This window comes from Hippocampus comes, unplaced genomic scaffold (assembly GCF_001891065.2).
Source record: "Hippocampus comes isolate QL1 unplaced genomic scaffold, H_comes_QL1_v1.1 scaffold1, whole genome shotgun sequence".
NCBI classification, from domain to species: domain Eukaryota; kingdom Metazoa; phylum Chordata; class Actinopteri; order Syngnathiformes; family Syngnathidae; genus Hippocampus; species Hippocampus comes.
In genome coordinates, this window is record NW_017805010.1 from 754,575 (window position 1) to 769,332 (window position 14,758).

At 42.1% G+C, this 14,758-nt stretch overlaps 1 protein-coding gene across 1 annotated transcript; it reads right to left on the minus strand.

Moving 5' to 3' along the window:
• Positions 1-853: 853 nt before the first annotated feature.
• arih2 (ariadne homolog 2 (Drosophila)) lies at positions 854-14,419 on the minus strand. The gene is made up of 15 exons (XM_019863134.1): positions 14,290-14,419; positions 10,935-11,468; positions 9,835-9,902; positions 8,947-9,019; positions 8,519-8,660; positions 7,687-7,808; positions 6,652-6,761; positions 6,157-6,274; positions 6,020-6,070; positions 5,828-5,849; positions 5,087-5,238; positions 4,703-4,846; positions 4,191-4,256; positions 3,473-3,598; positions 854-2,711 (listed from the first exon to the last, which is right to left on the minus strand). The coding sequence occupies exons 2-15, from the start codon at positions 11,199-11,201 to the stop codon at positions 2,640-2,642; spliced, it is 1,533 nt and encodes a 510-aa protein (XP_019718693.1). The 5' UTR covers positions 11,202-11,468; positions 14,290-14,419; the 3' UTR covers positions 854-2,639.
• Between the last annotated feature and the right edge of the window lie 339 nt (positions 14,420-14,758).

A 14,758-nucleotide genomic window follows, 5' to 3' on the forward strand; every position in this document is an offset into this window, starting at 1 on the left:
TTTGTCTCGGGGCCGTGGCCCCCACAGGCGCGGCCCCTGTGGATTGGCGCGACTGTTAACAGTGTTACATTTTTTTGTGACAATGATTTTTATCATCATCGTTACAAAACTCTGTTTCTTTCCGTCTTTTTTGCTACTGTAGGAAAAGCTAGTGTGCTGCTCGAACCACTAACTGAATCACGATGTTTGTTTTGTTTTTTTGCATTTTCTGCAGAAATATCTTATTTTTGCAGTTGAAAAAAGCAATGAAAATTTGGACATGACTATTTTTAATAGGATTTATCAAGTAAACAAAAATAATTGGCATATTTGATTATTAATTATTAGTGAGCAGCTCTAAAATTGAAAATTGTGCCGCGAGTCTCGGGATGGGCAACTGTGGTCCCTGAGGGCCAACCCCCCCCCCCCCCAAAAAGAAATTTCATGACTCATGACAAAAACTTTGGCGGACAAGATCAAAGAATGGAACAGGTACTGTACTAAGTGAATACTTTGCCGGGTCACTATAATGTTCTTGTGCAGATAAAAATGTTTCATGCATTCACACCTTACTACTTTGTGCACAAAAGCGGGATACCCAATTGAGTTATGTGAATATCAATGCTCGCTTTTTTTCATATGCACTTTATTGTGGGCTGAAACTGGGTCACAACAACAAAGTCTGACTGAGCAGTTAATTCCTTCTTGGCCCAGTTGTACATTAACTACATCCGACTGTGGGGTAATTTTGGCCGTGTTATTCGGTGCCAGTGTGAAAAATATCAAAGGTGAGCAGAGTGTCTGACACTTTCATTCTGTTGTTTGAGCTGCGCATGTGACATGTAGCATATTGCAATCAATACACAAGACAAGGTTTCAGTTTTAAAAACTCTCTCAGTAACTCTATTTTGTGTATTAATGTACAACCGTTGAAAATTACAGCACTTTTTTGGTAGCTTTTTCTTTATTCTTTTTTTTTTCCAAACCATCTATCAACAGCCATTTTTTTTCCAGAAGAACAGTGAACAATGTGAGCAAGGAAGAGAGGAGGAAAACCATAGCCCAAAAATGAAATGAAAATAGAGGAGAGCTTCCAAATTAGCAGGGACGAGTACAATGAAAGTTTAGCGGAGTGAATCCATAATTGTGTGTTTGAGTCGTGTCAGTAAGTGAAGTGAAACAGACTACGGCTCTGATCTGTCATAATCAAGGCGCAAAGACCAGAATTTGTTGACTGAGGTGCACATCAAGCTTGTAAACATGGGTGGGGAACATTATTCCTTTAAGAGGCGAGTTGAGGTCCTCCAAGAACCAATCGTAACTTCAGAGCAAAAGATATGATATGATATGAGCAAACAAATGCATATTATTGAGTGAAGCGCTATTTTTCCAAAATGAGATAAATGCCGAGTGGGAAGGAAAACATTTTGTCATGCCATTCTTTGGTGTACAGACTAATCGGTATTATCTTTTTTTAACATATTCAGACTGAGCAAATTAAGGGTTTTATCCACCTGAGAAATGTGAGGCAGATGTGCTGAATCGGTTCAACAGGATAAAATCCATGTTTGTAAATATGCAGGTCAGGTTTCTCAGAATACTCAAAATGAATTTACCGTTTAGCATTTTGAAAAAGAGTTCTTGATCAATTTTGAGCATTTGTGGATTTAATTGGGGGTGGGGGCTTTTTATAACATGAGACATTAATATTGTTTGCAGACTTTGATGGCAGGTCAGAGGCAAATGGTCTCTCAGATGGCAAATGGTCCGTAGGTTGCCCACCCTGCTTGAAGTAACATGAGCAGATTGCCTCTAAGAGCCCATTTGTTTTTCCTAAGATCATAACAACCAGCATTTTTTTTTCCTGGCAGTTGTGGTCAAAAGTAAAGTCAGGTTTGGCAATACCAAAAAAAAAAAAAAAAAAAATCTATTGTGGACCTAAAATAAAACAAGACAAAAAAAACCCCAAAACAAACAAACTGCGTATTCATTTTCAGTATGTTCTCTATGCGAACAACAATCATGCACATGGAAATGCTGCATTTTGTCATGTACGTCATGTAAAAAGAATGCAGATGCTTTTGACTACTGCACTTATAAATTAAATTAGCCGACTAGATGAAAACATAAATACACGTAAGATGTAAATGTGAGCAATACAACTGCCCCAAAGTGTCCACTAGGCTTTATGGTCTTAGCATTCGTCGCAAAATCCTTGTTGAGGAAAAAGTAGAAATTGATTTGACCTTTCCTATTTTGGGGGTTATTTTTGTTTTATGTGTCACCAGTATGATGCAGGAGAGGAACAAAAGATATTTGAGACACACACTGAATCCTAACGGTGTGCTCTGATCAAGAGAATCGACTCGGGTGACTGTGTTAAAGCCAAAATATGGTGAAAGAGCATGAGGAGGAGGGGTGGGGGAATACAATCGTGCCATTCCGTGACCCTGCAGCATTTTAGGAGTGAGATAGGGACGAGAGAAAAAGACAAAGTGAAATAGCAAGTGATCGTTACCGAGGAAAAGGGGCACCACAGGGACTGCGCCCCGGGGATGGTCACTGAAGGAAGCAAAAGTGGGGTGGGTGCAAGTAAGAAAGGGAAGGTAGCGAAGGAAGGACAAAAAGAGATGCTGGTGCTCGGCAGTCCAAATGGCGCTTCAGGTGTCGTGGAAATCCTTCAGCAGCGTGCGTCGCCTCAGCTCAGCTATGTGCATCTGATTCTCCAGATCCTGTTCACACGGACAAAAGGAAGCTCAAAAGTTTCCCTGAGGTTGAACGTACCCAACATGCCTCACGCTGCAGTGATGCCCTGACTTACAAGTTGAATTCAAGTTGAACTATGCCCTTATCTCAGTTTTCTTGTCCATTTTCCCCATTGAAAATGAATTAAAAATCGAATAATCTGATTTCGGTCCCACCCCATTCATCAGAACGGAATTTCAAACGTATCCTCATTCCGTGTATATATCTCACAATATTTATTTGTCACTTAGTTCTCTAAATGGGTCCAGTGATTCCCTCGCTTATTCACAACTTGATACTTGCGATTTACAGATTTTTTTGGGGTGGGGGGGGGGGTCCTCTGTCGTTGAAAACCCTTGCCATCTCCATGTTGTCGAGCTCTTTCTAAAAGGCTCAAAGATAGTACCAAAGCCATGTGGGCATGAATAGTAAGACTTTTCTCTTACACAAGAACTATGTTGAAGTGACACCTCTTAACTGAGAGTCAAGCATTCTAAATCTGGGTGCAGTTCGGTTTAGCGCAGTGGGAGGTGAAAGAAGTTACAAGAGAGTCGTCGCCACATTGGGAAAAAAAAAAAAATCCTTTTGAGTTTTGGAATCACTGTTTGGAGTAATTTTATGATTTAAACTATTCCTATAGGCAATTATAAACTTCTTTGCGGGAGGCATCAATTACTCACGTTTTTTTTTTACTACTCGCAATGGAGCTCGATTCCTATGACGGTGTACATCAAAGATCCCGTCTTACCCCTCTGTCGCTGGCACTGAGATCGACCTCGCCTCCCACCACTGCCCTCTCGTAGCTGTCCACCCGCTCCACTTTCCAGGACAAGTTCTCAATCTCTGCCTCCAGCTGAGCCTGCTGGTACTCAAACTGCAACAAAGGAAAACCAAATCAGCACACACCTGCGCTTTTGTCTCATCTCTCTCCATTTGCCCCCTCTCAAAACACATCTTAGCACGTGTGATTTCTATTGTGGTCTTTTGATATTGCTTTTTTGCTGCATCTCCTCGTGCCGCTTATCCCCTTTCACAACATGTAGCAGCAGGTGTCATAATGGCTCTTGTTTTGTACTGTCCTGAGTTTGTGCTCTTTCTGGTCCCTCCCTTGTCTCTGTCTCTCTCCACTAAGAAACCACATGATGTCAGGCACTGTTGCTGTTGATGTTTTTTGTCTCTCTCTTTTCACTTTCTATAGTCTCTTAACCAAATAAAGCAATGCGAGCATTCAAACAGGAGGAGAGTACACCAAACTCGCCTAAAGTACAGCAAATCTGTTGGCACAATACTGACCTACCACCCATAACACTAGCAGCATATAAGGAAAGGCTGAATTAAAAAAACAAACAAAGAAACAGAAATACTGGATTAGGGAGTGCAGCAACTTCCTCTTTCAGGGATTTATTTATTTTTGGTCAAAAGAAACTGAAGTTTGCGTATCAGGTGACAGGAGAACAGTCTCTCACCAGTTTTTTGCGTGGGCCGGACATGTAATAGGCATAAGGATACGTATACTGCAGTGTGTAGCGACACTGGAAGCAAAAAGACAACACAGAAGGTACGTTAGTCAAACACAGAAATTGCTAATCAAATGCCCTGCGACCTACTGGTGCAAAACGACCTCTGTCGGACTTGTTGGTACAGGCACAGTACACCGCTTTCAACAGTAACGTCGGCACAGATGCAAAAACTATCGCAACATGAGAAGTGTTCTGGCAGGTCCCTTAATATTACAAAGTAAGTATGGAAGATTCAAGGAGATTTCAAGACTAAATTAACTGATCAATATCACTTATTTTAATTCCAATTGAGCAGTCAAGCTTACTGCGCTTCTGATTTTGAAATCATTGTATGTAAAACTTTAAATTCAATTACGGCTTCCCAATACTGCATTAAAGAGACCCCAACAGAAACAAACAAAACAACCCACCCCCTCCAATAAAAGCATCTAAAACATAAACATACAAACAAATAGTACCTTGGCGAGAAGCTTTGCAGCGTTGTGAAGGTACTGCCAGTCAATCCAGGTTCCCAGGTTGTTCATCACTCTCTCCTGGATCTTCTCCTGGATCTTCTGGTATGTCTGAGCCTCCAGCTGCAGAGACTTGTTGTGGTTCTCCCACTGGTGCAGGAAACACACAAGACATTTGTAAACTGCAGACCACTGGCCATCTTCAGAATTTTCTCGGCATTCAAATATTGGCAGGCAGACAATCAGCAAAATCCAAGTGCGGGTTTTGAGGAAGCCCCCCCCCCCATCCACTCTCTCTCTCTCTCTCTCTCTCTCTCTCTCTCTCTCTCCCCCCCCCCCCCCTCCCTCCGTCCATCCCTCCCTCCCTCCCTCCACTCGTTGCTTCCTCACCCGCTCAAAGTAGAAGAGGTATTTCTTCAGAGCCTCTCTGGCCTGAGCCTGCTGGCTCTGGTTGACTATATCGGGGTTTTCTTTGTAACGACTGCACTCGTAGTATTCACTGCCATGAGTCTTCCAGTCACCGAGACACATCCAGCAGAAGTCTGAAAATGAAATGTTAGGTCACAGGCCGATTACAATCAAACAATTTTCAGGCCAGTTTTGAGCAAATGTCTACATTGTTGGACTAGCATGGAGGAGGACTGGAGTTTACGACCTGACCGATATTGATTTTCTGAGGCCGATGCAGATTATTGGCAGAAAAAAAAAATCCAAAATACAGCGGAACGGGCAGATACAATTCTCTGATTCTATGCCCTTTAACCACCCCCCCCTCGCTCCCCGATTCCCAATTTATACTGCCATAACACAACACACAAATCAGTCTTAATATAGCTTCTAGACGATGCCATTACTATTTAAATCCCCGTGCAATTGCATTCTTTTCTCCTGTGATGAGTTTCCCCTCATAAATTTGAAATTGTTTTGGCAAATTACATGCACGCTTCACCGTATAAATCATCGGGCATAAGCAATCAGTGCAACTGACTGACTGTTGTGGTCAAGTGAAAAAAATGAAAATAAAAAGCTTGTTTATTTCCTGCACACATTTTTTTTGTCTTGTTTAGAATACGTGATGTCTGAACATGACATTCCGTGTACTGAATTATACAAGAGGAGTCAAACACTTACCGTGTTTGCACTTGGAGCATTGCTGGAATAAACAAACAAGATACATTTGTTGATTTAAACAAACAGTGGCAATAGTACCTGAGCATTGAAACACTCCATTTTACCAAAAAAAAAAAAAAAGACTTAAGTGTAAAACTGAAAACTAATGAAAGAGAATATATTTTAAGCATTGCCTTTTCGGCTGTTACTTACCATGTGATTGCACCCTCCATTCTTCTCAATGCAGATATTGCACTTAGGACACTGAAATATGACACACAGTTGTTTCATATTTCAATTTTTTTTTTTTACGTTGCAAGTCAAGATGGAAACCACGTGGCGGCTCATACATCTTTCGTGTGTGCGCTGATATAGTTGGCCGTCTCCGAGTCGTCGGCGCATTTTGTGAGCCATTTCCGGATGGTCGCGCAGTCTGTGGGTGCGTGGTACATCTGACGGCATTTAAAACTAAGAACGGTAAGAAACAAAGGAGAGAAATTCAACATTAAACCTCAACTGCATACAAATTATCTTCATTTGAAGCTTTGGAATATTATTACTGAACCTCTTGGGTTAAACCACCTGTAGTTAAAAAAAAGTAGAGACCATCGAGAATCAGAAAATGCTTAGGTGCATTACAGAAACATTAAAAAATTAATTAATTAATTAATTAATAAATAATAATAATAAATAAAAATACACACAGAGCCCAATGCACAAACCAACAGTGACTTTTCTAGAATGTTACAATGAAGAATTCAATTTATATATTTAAATTTGTTTCTTTCCATTTATTTGCTCTGCATGTTTATGGATGCTGTGTTGGTGTGTGTTGTGGAACCTACCAGAAGACCTCACTGCAACGATTGCACTGCACCCTGCGCGCCCGTGGCTCCTGCACCTTAATGACGATGGGACAGTCTGCACCCGGACACAGTTGCAACTGGAAGTGACTCTGCAGTTGGAGAAATGAAGATCAGGTAAAGACGAGCAGGATGCTTCCGGGCAACCTTAATGTGTTTCACACATTGAACTTCATTAGGATAGGGGGCCCAACCCAAAACACCAGAAAATGGTCTTACACAATCATTCCAATTGGCAAATGGGGGGGGGGGGGGGTGAGAGAGAGAGAGAGAGAGAGAGAGAGACCTACATCAACAAGAGAACCGGTTTCTTTGGCAGCCATGCCCACCACATGACATTAGCAGCAGTGCCACCATGCTTGACCGATGAGCTGGTATATTTTGGATCGTGAGCAGTTTCTTCCCTTCTTCATGCTCTTCTCTTGCCCATGGCGCAGTTACATGTTCATCTTTATCTCATCCAATGTTGTTACAGACTTGCAAAAGCTTCTTTAGATGTTTGGCAAGCTCTAACCTCGCCTTCCTGTTTTCGAGGCTCACCAACAGTTTACACCTTGTGGTCAACCCTCTGTAGTCACTCCGGTGAAGATTGTTGCCTTTGACAACACAGCTCTTTGGATGTCATGTTGAGAGTTAACAGCAACAGGTTCCAAATGCAAATAGCATGCTTGAAAAGAACTCTGGACTTTTTTTTATCTGCTTCTTGTAAATAGGATAATGAGGAAATAAACTCATGGCCCTGGAATAGCTGAGCAGGCAATTGTCCCATTACTTTTGATCCTTTAAAAAGTGGAAGGTACATAATATACAAACTGTTGGTAATTCCGACAATGGTCACCTGACTTGGATATAAATACTCGGTAATTGAAGCTAAAAGTCTCCAGTTGCAGCACGTCTTGCTCAATTCAGTTCAAATCAATTGTGGGGGTCTTTAAAGCCAGAGAGAAGAGAATTGTGTCGCTGACTTAGTATTCCGGGACCTGACTGTAGATTAAGAAAGGACAAACAAACACACACCTCCACATAGTCTCTGAAGAGGTAGCGTCTGTACTTGTCCTTCAGCTCCTCTCCTGGCAGTAGAGGCAGGACAAAATCTTCCGGCATTTGCAGGGAGCAATCCTGAGCCATGCATGAAATGCCTGGAAAGACACAAGAACCACCAACACACAAACAAATTAATTCTTCAAAAAACATATTTTCCATATTACCGTTAATGTATGCCATCACTTGCACTTAACCATTGAAAGACTCCGTTTAAGGCCGCCGCACATTGTGCGATGCTTCTGAACTTCACTAGAATGCGACCATCGCAATAAATGACTCGGTTGCTCACCCCGGCCCACTGTGTGATGTCATGTGTGGACTCACTGCGGCACGGTATGTACGCTGCTCACGTACATTTTTACCACTCGCTTCGCTCTTTCATCCACAGGTAGAGCCGAAAATTGCAATTATGCTTTAGTATTGTTGTAAAACTCACATGTATGTGTACTGCATACATTGTATTTTTATGTCTTGGGTGAAGGCTGGCTGTGTCTCACTCGCTTAAACACGGAAAGTGATTTTGAAAGCTTCTGTGCATTTTGATTGGCTATAATGTGTGACGTCAACATATTATCCATTTTGTAAAGATGTTTACTTCACCAATTTTACATTCTACATTTTAAGTGTTTAATTTCTGCACATGGCATCCATTTGCAATCACATATGCATTCTCTTCAGTACTGCATTTGACAGGGAGAACAGACTTCTGCTCAAATTTACTTCATCGGATCGTTTTTTGCATACAAAGACCACAACGGTACCGAAAGCACACACATGCATGCAAATGCACACAATCTTAACTTACCCACTCCGATTCCATCTTTGACCAGTACAGTGCAGTGCTGCTCCCAGCAAGTTTTGCAGAAGGAGTGCTGGCAGGGCAACGCCAGCAGGGAGTCTCTCCTTACGACCTGGAGACACACGCCACACTGCAGGGACTGAGGAGCCTGAAACAGACAAATTCAAGTGAAGTTCAAATGACGTTGTCCCAAAGTGAACACATTATGAACTACAGAAACACGCATTGCACTGGGCTGCTTGCAATGCGATTGTTTTCAGTAAAAAGCGCATAATAAAAAATATGCAGATGGATTTGCATACATTTGACATGCATACAACTACCATCGAAGAAAGTCTTAAGCAGACTCATGAAACTAAAGTTTATGAGCTTGAATTGGTCTCTAACTGAAGAATATCTCCGCTCGAACGGTAGCAAGTCCGTTTGTTACTCACAAAGACCGCTCTGCAGGCATTGCTCGGCTGAACCAGGGCTTCTGACAACACCAGAGACGAACTGGACTTATGCCTGCAGACAACAAGAAGAAAAAACGGTGGAAAAAATTGTGGTGTAGAGAAATAAAGAAAGAATGCCATATGAATGCACAGGGCTCTTGCAACTTTTCCAAGGTCAGATTCAAGCACTTTCAAAATGTTCCAGCACTTAATAGGCGAGGGCCCTTTTTACCATTAGGTGCTATTTCAGTTTTTATTTAGTCGGCAGGTGGCCATACATCATTCATAAAAACATCCATCCATTTTCCATAGTGCTTGAAAATAAGGTCACGATTTATTTCCAGCTCAGCTGTCTCAACAATTCACACTCACATTCACACCTAAAGAAGAAGAATCCAACCTCCTGACTGGGAGGCAGACATGCTAAATGTCTTATCTGCTGCTCTTATGAAAAAAAATATCATGAAGATATTTTTATCAGCGTATACTGATCGTATTTGAGGGCTAGATTTCTTTTTAGAACTGTTCCTCTGGGAACCCCCAGATGATTTGCCTTTAATCGCATGGCAGGCCACTTCAACTCTGCCACAGACTTTGCCGGCAAATGTCTTTTTGATCCTTGTTTATTGTAGTAAAGAACGGGCTGCAGTCAGAAAAGTGTTCTTCCTCATCCGTTAGACATACATACATTTCAAACAGTTTTTTGCTAAAGTGATTTTTCTCCCCAACTTTGCCAGATTCAACTAACTGATGAAATAACTGAAGCCTTTTCTCAGCATTTCAAGCATGCTTGAAACCGAAAGGTAAATATTACAGGGGGGGGAAAAAAAGTTTGGGAAACAGACTGCAATGACGCCGTAAAAAACAATAGAAATGGAGTGAAAATACCTGTCCAGTATTTGTGAAACCTGCCAGTGAAAATGCACGAGGATCAGCTTTGCAACAGCCGGTAAAACCTGAACAAGAGAGAGAAAAGAAGATTTAACTCATCTTCCTTAATATGGCATGACGCATGAAGCGAGACAAAATGCATGACAACGTCACCTTGTATTACAGGCCGAACTACTAACAGACATCTGATACTAATAATGCATTGATGACATTTGTCTCTGGCATGCACTGACAGTTGAGATGCCTCAAACAAACCAGAAACAGGGTGCCGAACAAATGACAAGACTGGGTACGAAACTGTCTTTGTGTAAGGTTTATCCACAACATAGGTAGGCGGCACCTGGCACTTGTGAGGCCTTTTCCGAACAAAGTTTCTGAAAAATAGATCTCGTTTTCAATTGTGACTAAAAGTTATGGTTCATTTGGTCAAATGTTTTTTTATTTGTGGGACCTGACTTCAATGACTCGCAGGCCACCAGTCCATCCATCCATGCCTGATCTTGAGGAGCCTGGCAAGCCAAACCCACGACCACGGCTCAGCCACGGTTCAAAACAAACCGTGCAATCAAATTGGTTTATTTGCTCTGACGAATTCCTGAACATCGTCCCTCTTCAGTAGCGAAAGTCCGTTTTCGTAACATTCCAAATGACATGTGGGAGGGACAATAGTTTGTTTGATTCAGCATTAAACTCGAGTTTCAAATGACCAGAAACAGAGTAAGGGGAAAAAAATATTAGGTAACAGCACTGGAAGCATTTCAAAAGAAGACGTTTTTTTCCCCCTGACATCATGTCCGTTCTTCGCTGATTGGTGCATTTCGCTGTCTGTTTACTCAGGTTTGCCCCGCCTCAGAAATGCGCTTGATGTGACTGTGACCACACTCAATTGCTGGTATAGCGAGGAGTCTGGATTTCCAGGCTAGATCGCGATGGGCTACTTTGTAAGTGTGTTGATACGCTGAGTGGGAGCTGAGGCACCATTGTTCTCTGATTCATTATTGCACTAGAGATTAATAACGACAACAAAAATAATTTTTTTTTTCCTTTTCGGCGTAAAAAAGCAGGAGTTAAAAGGATTCAGAGTAGACTAAGCCCACCTTTAGTGCAGCAGCCACAATGTTCACCTCCTCATTGAGAACTCTGTGGCTCTCTTTGTATGTCAGACAAGTGAACTGATACTCCTCTGGATCAAAGGAGTCAGCGCCCTGTTGCTCCACATCGCTGGCCACCCCGTCGTAGTAGGTTTCGATGTCCCCTTGATCCTCCTCTTCACCGCCGTCGTCCTCATCCTCCTCCTCTTCAGAGTTGACCCCAAAGTCTTCCTCGTTGCTGTCAGACGCCTGGCTGTTCATGTCCACAGACATCCGGTCGACGGAATCAACCACCCGGACAGGTAGACTGCACGCCTACCTGTCGGATCTGTGTGGTTATGATCGGCTGGAATGGCTTATCAAAGCGCCACCTTTCCGCCCTCCGGCCTGCGTGCTTGAGTCGGTGTCCAGAGACACACTGGCGTCCGGTGTGTCTGAGCCGCGTGGAGTACGCGCTCAGCAGCAGCGGAAGAAGCAGAAGAAGTCGCACTCCCCGTCACTCATTTGGAAGTTTGAGGGTGATCCAAGGCAACAGAGAAACTGGAGAGCAAGTGAATCAAACGGGAAATCAATGAGAGAACTGTGAGATGAACGCATAAAACAAAGTACAGTGAACCACGGCCTATTCACAATGTCACATCTTTGCGTTTGTTGAGTGGAACCTATCCTGAGCTACTTCCCGAAAAACTAATCTATTCGCAGTGCTCACATATTTTTAGGCGCTTTCTGCGCCCACAAGACGCGCCAAAGCCCTGGCTAATAACAAAGTTGTAACTGATGTTAAGAAAGTATGCTGAAGTGTAACCATACCGCTACACATGAGAAGTTCCAACTATTATCTGATGATTATCTTGGTGATAAGTACTACATTGAAGTTGTGTTGAGCTGAGCAGGTGCAGGATGAAGGACATGTGTTGAGCCTTACTGTCTGGGCTTTAGAGGATTAGTTGAGACGTACTTTAGCTTTAAAGGGGATAAAGACGCACACCTGTGGACTCTTAGCAAAAAAAAAAAAAAAAAAAAAAAAAAAAGACAAGAAACAACCAAAATCGTGCAGTCGTGGTTCACTTGCCAGACTCAGTGATGGTGTGAATGTGAGTCTGAATGGATATCCGTCTACTTATGTGCTCCGCGAGCGGCTGCCGAGTTTGCAGTGGTGTGGAGCGACGTCATATTGAGAGGTGTTTTTCCAATGAAATACAGCGGCACCTCCAAAATTGAAAAGATTTCACTCCTTAAATCTTGAGGTCGCACAAGACTTCTTGTGGGCATGTTCAAGAGCTGAGAGGATTAACTGCATGCGTGTGGGCATTTACCTGCGTGCCTGGTTTGTTGGATTGTTTTGTTATTGGTTTACATTAGCGGTCAACTTTTTTTTTTTTTTACTCAATGTGGAAGTTAATATTCAAAAATGTTATGCACACGCGCATTTTTATTTGTTTTCACACTTGTTTGGCTACTTAAACCGTTAACGTGTATGATTTCGAATTGCATTCAAAGTTCACACGTTTCACTATGACAGTACTTTCAAATGCACGGGAATTCGAGTAATACCTTTGAACTGATTGATTTGTACCGTCATAGCAACAACGGATTAAATGCATTAAAAAGCAGGTTATTGCTCACATATTCTTTTACATGTCTACTGTGCTTGATTTGTTTTAGAAGTTTGCATAAGCATTATTATTTTTAAAAAAATCAACTCATATAAAACAGGATTTTGCTCACATGCACTTGAATAACTCATCATGCTGAATGCCAAGGATAGGATGATCAGGCATGCACATATCAAATACTCCTTGGTCTTACCCTTATGTCAACATCTAAAATATTGCCGCAGGGCTTTCAAATGGAGCACTTAAGGATAGAGAGGTATTTCTAGCCTCTTTTACTTAACCGTGGGAAGTATATTTTAGGATGCTGTAAAGTTTTTCATCCTGACTATAAATGTGTCTTATTGTACAGCATGAAAACACATTCTTTCGCCATTTGTTGTTGTTGTTGTTGTTGAAGTTGAGGATGAGGAGAGAGGAGCGTTGGTGCCGAGCGCCGATGCGTATTTGGAACCGAGAGTCGCCGCTTGGAATTGAAATGGATTTCCATGGGACAGGAGAAGTGAAGCAATCTCTTTTTTCGTCAATGGATGCTACAGCTTGTTGACTTTGAAACTTAGCTTGTAGCCAACGTGTGCACGTTTTGAGCATGATGTCTCTGATCCACTGGTGAAAGGACACTTTGATTCTCTCCTCTTTCATCTCAAACTGCTTCAAACAACAAAGCGTGTCCGGGAAAAGTGGTTAGGACTGCACGACTGTCCGTGTTTTATGTTAAGTGTTGTGTTTATTATTTTACTTTATGTTAACTGTTTTGTTAAGCGCTTTGTTACAGCTGCCGCTGTTGTGAAAGCGCTATATAAATCAGCATGTATTGTATTCTATTGTATTTGTAACCTCGAAACATCGTAAACTGAAGACCCTGCAATTCTTTATTACCTGCCCATGACTCATGACTCCGTGATCCACTTTTGGGTTCCTGAGCAACCAGTTGAGAATTACAAATTTATGGAATTCTCGTAAGATGCCATGAGCCCTTGATTTTGTGCCCAGTGACACTGGACAGTGGCCACTTAACTGACTCTGAGGTACAAAAACTGAAGTGCAATTACGAATTACATTTTTTTTAATTTTTTTTTTTTTGACAAAAGCGAACTGCACTTGAGTATGAATTAAATATCTATCTGACATTGACCCAAACGAGTCGAGAAGAGCCAAAGCGAACCTGCCAGGCTTTCATGGTGTCAGCCAGGCATCAGCCAAACGGTCCTGGTTCAGGCTAAAAATAGGCTCTTTAAACTGGGTGACACACATTTTGCTAAGCTAATGTATCACAGCGACTCAGCATAGTTTCATAATACGTGGTGGAGGGGGGGTTGGCGTAATGTTCTGGACGATATGAAACAAATATGCTTTGGATGAACAGAACATCGACATTTGCCTCCATTGTTTGGAAAGAGCCCCAGAGGTCCAGTCCAGTTATCGACTAGCCAATTTGAGTTAGCCGGATTAGCCTTGAAACATTTACAATGAGTCATACAGCGCTACAAAGCTAAAGACATCAGTTTAACGAGGTTTAAAAAAATCCTCGCAGAGACGCAAAGTTAAACAAGTAAATTTGATACGAGTTTACGATCTGAGTAGTTGCTAGCTCCCCGTTAGCATCGGATATCGTCGTGATACGCCTCTTGCCCACTCCTAACCCGTGGATTGGGATGTAAACAAGGCCGTCAGCAACTCGAGCGCTTACAGACAAAATTAACGACAGATGTACCTATTGAGTCTACGAAAACTCAAGACATATTTACCTGTCAGAGCCACACCGGTCCTGTTCACGGTGACAAACAAAGTGTGTTTTAGACTACAAAGCCACTACGTGCGTTAGCTGGTAGGCGGACGATATGACGCGTTCTAAGTACACAAACGCGGTCGGAATTTCACCGTTCCGAATCGAAGGAATATACTGTATATAAAATGAAAAGGCGACTGGAACGCGCCTGAGACTCGACATATTCCACAGTGGTGTAAGTACATAAACTGAAGGTTTTTACTTTTGGCAAGCTTGAATAAGTCAACATGAAGTGAAGATATTTTACCTACACCTGCGGGTGTGTAGTTGAAGCTTGAAATGTGTAAAATACGAGTGCTGTTAAATGTTACACTTGAAACCAAACAACTTAACCCTCGGCGCACTTCTTTCCGAAAACGACACAATATAAATATGTAGTAGGCCTGCTGAGAATTATTCCCCCCAAAAAAAGAAACACGCCTTGCTTG

Coding starts and splice junctions, on each gene's coding strand:
- arih2 (XM_019863134.1), bottom strand. CDS start 11,201: ATGTCTGTGGACATGAACAGCCAGGCGTCTGACAGCAACGAGGAAGAC. Junction 9,020..9,834: donor GTTTCACAAATACTGGACAG/GTATTTTCACTC, acceptor TGTTGTCTGCAG/GCATAAGTCCAGTTCGTCTC. Junction 5,239..5,827: donor ATGCTCCAAGTGCAAACACG/GTAAGTGTTTGA, acceptor TTTCATTTTCAG/ACTTCTGCTGGATGTGTCTC.